General features: G+C 42.6%; 2 protein-coding genes across 2 annotated transcripts in view; one reads left to right on the top strand and one right to left on the bottom strand.

The window, feature by feature from the left end:
* LOC135558059 (plexin domain-containing protein 2-like) overlaps positions 1-1,728 on the top strand; it is a 20,357-nt gene extending 18,629 nt beyond the window's left edge. The window contains exon 11 of the mRNA XM_064991814.1: positions 1,699-1,728. Within this exon, the coding sequence (XP_064847886.1) occupies positions 1,699-1,728 (30 nt within the window). The remainder of the gene's footprint in view (positions 1-1,698) is intronic.
* Positions 1-7,484, bottom strand: part of LOC135558576 (phospholipid phosphatase-related protein type 5-like) — an 81,995-nt gene that overhangs the window by 54,511 nt on the left and 20,000 nt on the right. Inside the window, exons 2-3 of the mRNA XM_064992474.1 lie at positions 4,794-4,926; positions 1,918-2,168 (exon numbers count right to left, since the gene is read on the bottom strand). Coding sequence (XP_064848546.1) covers positions 1,918-2,168; positions 4,794-4,926 — 384 coding nt within the window. The remainder of the gene's footprint in view (positions 1-1,917; positions 2,169-4,793; positions 4,927-7,484) is intronic.

Below are 7,484 nucleotides of genomic sequence, written 5' to 3'. Positions count from 1 at the left end.
TGTGTTGCACGTGTAGTGCAACAAGATATGTGGCGTCATTACTTCATGTACCTACGTTATATAGGTATATCGGTTTTGCACATAGGCGTTAAACTAATTATCGGGCCGATCCCAATGTTGGCATTTTAGCTAATATCGTCCGATTCCGATATGTTCACCGATATATCGTGCATCCCTATAAATAACGTATTTTTATTTAAAAAACCTGTTTTCGCTTTGTCATTATGGGGTACTGTGTATAGATTTGATAATAAAGCCGTAACGTAACAGAATGTGGAAAAAGACTTTCCGAATGCACTGTATATTGTGGCAACACTACAGTAACATGTCTATCCAACTGAGACTAGTTAAATATGACACTTCCCAAGCAACGTACAGTACAGTGAGGGCATACATGTGTGTGGCTGTGATTCCTGCGGAAAATAAACCTGAAACCTTGATGTTAGTCTGCTAGTGCCACCATTGCCATACTCTTACCAACTGAGCCACACAGATCAGACCATTTTCCACTAATCTCCAAGGTTCCATTATCATTAACTGTGATCGTTTCTGAAAAGCATGCCCACCAAACTGCTGTGTCTAGCCTCTACCCTCAGACTTCACATACAATCCATTTCTAGGAGAGAACTCTTCTCCTCCTTAGAAACATCCAAATCTTAGAAAACTCACCACTTGAGCTGAATTTGGAAATGAGGGAGCACAGAAGAGGACCGGGTGGCGATGCTGCTGATTTTGCAGCATCCTTCTCCCACCGTCTTCAGAGAGGAAGCTCTTCAATAAGAACTAATTTAATCAAAGCGCTCAATACCAGCGACATCAACAACAGCAGCAACCCCTCAAAACATCAACAGGGCATTCTGAGCAGAGCAGAGCAGAATCCAAGCAGAGCATTCTGCTCAGCCTACATCCAACCTTTCATTCAATATCATAGCAGCAGTACAATGTAGGCCCGGGGTGAAAAGCCATGGGCCTACCTTTCTGAATAACAACTGGATACAATTAGGTTCTAAATCTGTACCAAACAGGTAGTCACCATAGAGATATTGTGCAACAGTCTACTCAGATCTCCCTTTAAATGAATAGAATTTAGCTGTTCAAAAAGTAGTCAAGCCAAACATCTTTCCAATGGAACTTCTCAGTCTCATTAACATCAAATTAATAGGCAAACATTAACATTCTGAAATCCGTTCAGAATTTCATAGCAATGACCTCGCTTTGGTCAAATCAGGGGACATTTTCTATTATCAAATGTTAAAGAGGTACCAGCAGAGTCAACATCAAGCTACTGAAGTAGGACCACCAATAGTTAATTTCTATGTATAATACCCCCTTTAAACAAAACAAATTTGATTTGCCACATGCGCCGAATACAACAAATGTAGACTTTACCGTGAAACGCTTACTTATAAACCCTTAACCAACAGTACACTTCAAGAAGAAGAAAATATTTACCAAGTAGACTAAAATAAAAAGTAATAATAAAAAGTAACACAATAAGAATAACAATAATGAGGCTAATGTAAATTGTCCGGTGGTGAGTTTTATGAATTGTTCAGCAGTCTAATGGCTTGGGGATAGAAGCTGTTGAGGAGCCTTTTGGTCCTAGACTTGGCACTCCGATACCGCTTGCCGTGCAGTAGCAGAGAAAACAGTCTATAACTTGGGTGACTGGTGTCTCTGACACCGCCTATTATATAGGTCCTGGATGCGGTGCTCAGTGTAGATTGAGAGCCGGTGTAGACTGGCAACAAACTGTCTTTAGTAGTACATTTGGCGTAGTCTGCAGGATGAGAAACATAGTTAGCGTGACATCCCCCACTATAATAGCAAACTGTGGTGTAATAATACCATCATACATCATCCCTAATAACAAACAAACAAAAATTGTCACTTCTCCAAATTGCATCCCTGATTTACCGCTGTGTAGAGTGCGGCATAGACACTGAGCGCCGCCTCTTTGGAGGGGAAGGATTTGCGGGCGTGCATGATGTCGTCCTCGTTGCCCGTGCACGCCCCCTGTTGGTTGACGAAGCGGGCGGTCTGCACGCAGCCCAGGGCTGTGTAGTTGGGCTTACACACCGTCAGGAAGTGGGGGGACAGGTTCCCCGTCACCACTTGGCCCGCGTTCACAAATATGTCGGTGGAGAAAAGGCCAAAAGCGTACACACCTGGAGAGGGAGGGGGAGAAATAGAGAAAGCGAGAGAGAGAGAGAGAGAGAGAGAGAGAGCGCGAGAGTGAGAAAGAACGGGGGTAGAGACAGCGAGAGAAAGAGAGTCAAAGGCGGGAGAGAGAGAGAGAAAGGAGGGGCAGAAAGAGGGAGATTGATGAGGACATCAACAAAAGGTCAGAGGTGAGGAAGTGAAGAGACAGAGTGATCAACCACTGTGTCTTACGAGTCAGACTACTGATGAGCACCATGTAATTATCTTGTCTAGACTATAGTCCTTCACCTTGAATGTGTCCTTTGATGCGTTGATGGTGCAACACTAATCCAGAGAAAATAAACAAACAATTGCTAAATGCTTGACTGCAGTCTCTGATTATTCTCAAAAGTGAGATGACAAACTACTAGTCATTGAACTGAGAATCTATATAACTTAATTACCCAAAGACCTTTAAAATCTCTAAATGAGTGGTAAGAACAAGACAGGACCGTAGTGGGTTTCCATTTACTACCAGGTCTGACACATTTACTTCTAAGCCTGCCATAGCAAGAAAATCAGGTTGGACACACTTAAGCCCAGAGGGTTACACTGGAAATGTGCTTCCTGTCCTATAAGCTGCCACTGGCCAAGACTACAGGGTCTCTCTGAGGAAATACTCAGTCTCACAGTCACTGCAAAAACCAGAGGAGGCTGGTAGGAGGAGCTATATGAGGATGGGCTCATTAAGAATGGAATAAAAACAGTAACAAACACATCAAACATATGGAATCCACATGTTTGACTCTATTCCCATTATTACATTCCAGCCATTACATTGAACCCGAGCCCATCCCCCTACAGCTCCTCCCACCAGCATCCTCTGGTAAAACATAGCACTACTGTTCATTTTAGTGCTGACTCCACTTAGTTGACTGGACGATTGTTTGGTCGATAGGCTGTTGGTCGACCGAGATTTAGTAAGTTGAGTAGTCACAATTTTTTTTGTGTTGCATGGTGCACAAGATAACTGTCTGATTTGCGTCTGTCTCAGCCTATGCACGCAGCCCCCTTACTGTCTATGCACGCAGCCCCTACAGTCTATGCAGTCTATGCAAGTCCCCTACAGTCTATGCACGCAGCCCCCTACAGTCTATGCACGCAGCCCCTCTACAGTCTATGCACGCAGCCCCCCTACTGTCTATGCACGCAGCCCCCCTACTGTCTATGCACGCAGCCCCCCTACTGTCTATGCACGCAGCCCCCCTACTGTCTATGCACGCAACCCCCCTACAGTCTATGCACGCAGCCCCTACAGTCTACAGTCTATGCACGCAGCCCCCCTACAGTCTATGCACGCCCCCCTACAGTCTATGCCCCCCTACAGTCTATGCAGCCCCCCTACTGTCTATGCACGCAGCCCCTACTGTCTATGCACGCAGCCCCCTACTGTCTATGCACGCAGCCCCTACTGTCTATGCACGCAGCCCCCCTACTGTCTATGCACGCTACTGTCTATGCACGCAGCCCCCCTACTGAAATGCAATCAAGCATTTTAGTTATAAAATTAAATAACAAAAGGAGCATGAATAATTAGCCTAAACAATAAATAAACAGCAATTCATGAATGCATGCAACTGCTTTTAGACTGCTTTATATATTTATTTATTTTGTTAGAACAGACTCTGATACTAAATAAATGTGTGTGTTGTTTACAATGTTAAAAATGGTCTGAAAAAAAATCCAATATTGAAATCTAACAGCAACTGTTTGTCACACATAATACTCTCACAACGCTTGCTCCTATACCCTAATTGTTCCTGAGGCATTTCAGTAACAGAGCTTTTCAGTCAGAAACAAGTAATAAACTAAATGGTGTCTTTTCACTGCAGTGGGGAGGAGAGAGACAACGTGTGCCAGTCACACAGGCTCTCGCTGTCATCAGGCTCTTTCTTGAGTCATTTTTTTGTGTTTTTAATTATTTAATCAAACAGTATGTTTCAAGCATCAGACAATCTCAGTGCATATGTAGTTGATTTTATTCAAACACTGTCTGTCTACATATGGAAAAAATAAGTTGAAACATTTCAAACAATCGACTGGTTGGAAGAACAGGGTTCCTCTTGGTCGACCAAACTGTATTTTAGTCGGCGACAGTCGACATTTACCATATTACAGCTACTCAAACTGATTTTATCCAATCAATTCCACTCCGTGTCATTTCTACATGTCATTTCTAGAGCGTTTGGTAATTTATTTTCATTCAGCAAGGGTAAACACAACAGAGCATTGCTTCAAGCAAGCCCACGGCAAAGACAAACATTCCATTCACGTTTACTGTTGACTGCAGCCAGACATAGGATAGGTTCAACTTTGTTGACACTGATGATAGCTTAGAAGATGTTTCTACATTGTATTTTACTAGCAGCATTAAATATAGCTATGCATCACTTATCATCTTATTTTAGGTCAGACCTTTCCTGTTCACCACTTATACCAACAATCGTTGTTTAATTTGAATTGCAGACCTTTGAAATTATATTTTACCCAAGGTCCTTGCTACCACATCATGAGTTATGGCAGCCATTTTACATGGGGACAGTAAGCATTCGGCAAATGGTATGGAGGTAGGTTACTGCCAAAATACGTACCCAGGAAGCGGAAGGTCCTCCGCACCAGAGGGTTGAGGTAACAGCAGTCTCCCATGACAATGATCTTCTCCCGATTGTCCAGGTCCTCTGACACATACTGGAGCAGAAACAACAACGACTCTATGGCTGTGATCTAACATACAGGGAGAGAGAGAGAGAGAGAGAGATATAGACTCTAATCACTGATAACAGGATCTGAATATTGTGACCTTTTTTTGCAGAAAATGCCATTCATTCAAATCATGGTCCGTTATGCAAACAAATGCAGCTGATTTTCGGGACATTTCTCTGATATAGCGATGCCTTTGTACCACTTGAACCAAATATTCCCTTGAGGGCACAAATTAAGACCTATTCTTGTTGTCTTGCTGCAACCAAGAATAGAGTCCAGTATATAAACCTAAGGCGGAAGAATACTGCACCAATGAACAATGGAGTTGATTTGGGTTCTGATTCAGTTCAGCTGTAATGCCAGTGTTCCACTACAGCTGTTGGCCTTGATTGGCCCGTTTAGCTCAATCGCCAGAGGTCAATGGGTTGAAACACTGATAAGCGCTTTCAGGAAAAGACACAATGAACTGTGCAGATGCCTAGTTGATGTGTGCAATCATTTCCTGAAACAGGCAACTAAACATTTTGTGGTGGTAGAACGTTAAACCATTGTGTGTGACACGGGTGGCTGGCAATCATGATAGGTTTGTGACTTAAGCCATCAGCTTTAAGAGTGTGGAACAGTAAAGCTGCAGTCTAGACCAGTTTGACCATTCATAATGCAGCAGAGAGAGCAGACATGTTCATAACCTTCTGTAACAGCACATCTCTTAGTCAAAAATGGGTTCTGTTCTCTCTCCCCAGTGTCCCTAGACTCTAGACACTATCCTTACCAGATCTATTGAGTATGGAACAATCAAAAACAGAATCACGACGAAATCACACCAGAAAAGTATGCCAACTGGGCCTATGCCTTCTAAATAATTAGATATTCAGGACTTTGTAAGTTGTTAACATTCATTTTACAAGTCATAATGGCACAGTTCTGAAGCACACAAAAAAACGGACAGAAATCCAGTAATAACTTCCTTTGTTTCCATCTGGAATGAAGCCCGATCACTTTTCATTATTTATTTTCTGCCTGATGATTTTGAGTGTGCCATCCTAACTTTATCACTTTCAATTATATAGTCTTGTTCGAGAACTTTTCCATAGTTAAATGTCAAAGGTTTGGCAAGTTCATGAAATCAATTGTGCATAAAACTGTTTGAGCATTCCTGTCTTCTTCAAAGAAGTTGCTTCAGCTACCTTTACTCTTCCCTTCTGATCTGTCATCATCAATACATCTACTTGTTAATAAATGCAACATTATCTCTTTGATCAAATATGGATCAGATATATATTTTAACCCATCAGCACTTCAGCCCAATGCATAACATAACATTAGGCCCTTCTCATAGGTAGGCCTGCTGTGGAGCACCAACAAACCCCTATTCTTTTTGTGCATTCTTCTCTCGAGCCACCCTGTTTCTCCTTGTGACAGTGTGACCTTGTGCGAACAGATTTCCGCTCCATTATCGCCCATGTCTCTGTTCTTGTAACCGTGTGAAAAAGCACATGGAGTGACTGTTCGAACTTGTGAACTCGACCACAAAATGTGACACAGCTATCCACTCAAACCAGGGTGTCTTCGAAGTACAGCACAGTAGGCATTAGTGCAGCTGAGAAATCAGTGGGACCATCTCTCTCTCTCTCTACTACTACTGGCACTCTTTGCAGCTGGACCTCATATTCCAGTGAGAGAAAGTGTGAGAGAGAATGAGAAAGACCCACTGGTTGAATCAACGTTGTTTCTGGGATTAGGGGGTATCCAGAATTTTATATCGACATACCATCCTTTTCTCATCCCAGGATTTACGATATTACTGGCATAGCACACAAGAGGGCACTAAAAATTCAAGTAAAGCCCATTGGGCCTCTATAACCAGAATGCTAATAAAATTTGCACAAACTAATAGTGAAATCACATAAATGCTAACGAGTGAAACCAAATTGCAAAGAGAGGCAAATCCAGCTCATAAAGTTATACAAGTATTTCTAGTAGCTACTGAATGTCATTTTCAGTGTGTGGACATTTACAAGTAAAAGTAAACTAAATAAATTGTGCAAATGAACAAAGTTGTAATGCATGTTTTCATGTTTTCTGAAGGAAGAGCAGCATGTATACACGGAGCAGAGGTGAGAAGAACAGAGGAGGAAAAATACTCTAGTAGGAAGCACAGGGAAAAAATGGCAACTGTACAGAACTCATCCAGAGCTCTTTGACTTCTGGCAGAAAGTCATAAGATATCTGATGACAAACATTTAGTAGTGAATTGCATACAGGTGTGACTTCATCACCTCATGTGCGCCGCACAACAGACACTCGCTGATAGATATAGAACACTGTGGACTCACCAGCTCACTTCTTGTTGTCCTAATTATAAACAAACAAACACCTGACTGGCTCAGAGAGAGAGAGAGAGAGAGAGAGAGAGAGAGAGAGAGAGAGAGGGGGAGAGAGAGAGAGAGACAGAGAGACAGACAGAGAGACAGAGAGACAGACAGAGAGACAGACAGAGAGACAGACAGAGAGACAGACAGACAGACAGAGAGACAGACAGAGAGACAGACAGACAGACAGAGAGACGGCCGCCTCGC

This window comes from Oncorhynchus masou, chromosome 17 (assembly GCF_036934945.1).
Source record: "Oncorhynchus masou masou isolate Uvic2021 chromosome 17, UVic_Omas_1.1, whole genome shotgun sequence".
NCBI classification, from domain to species: Eukaryota; Metazoa; Chordata; class Actinopteri; order Salmoniformes; family Salmonidae; genus Oncorhynchus; species Oncorhynchus masou.
Note: the sequence above shows the minus strand (reverse complement) of the source record. Positions and strands in the feature narration are given on the sequence as shown.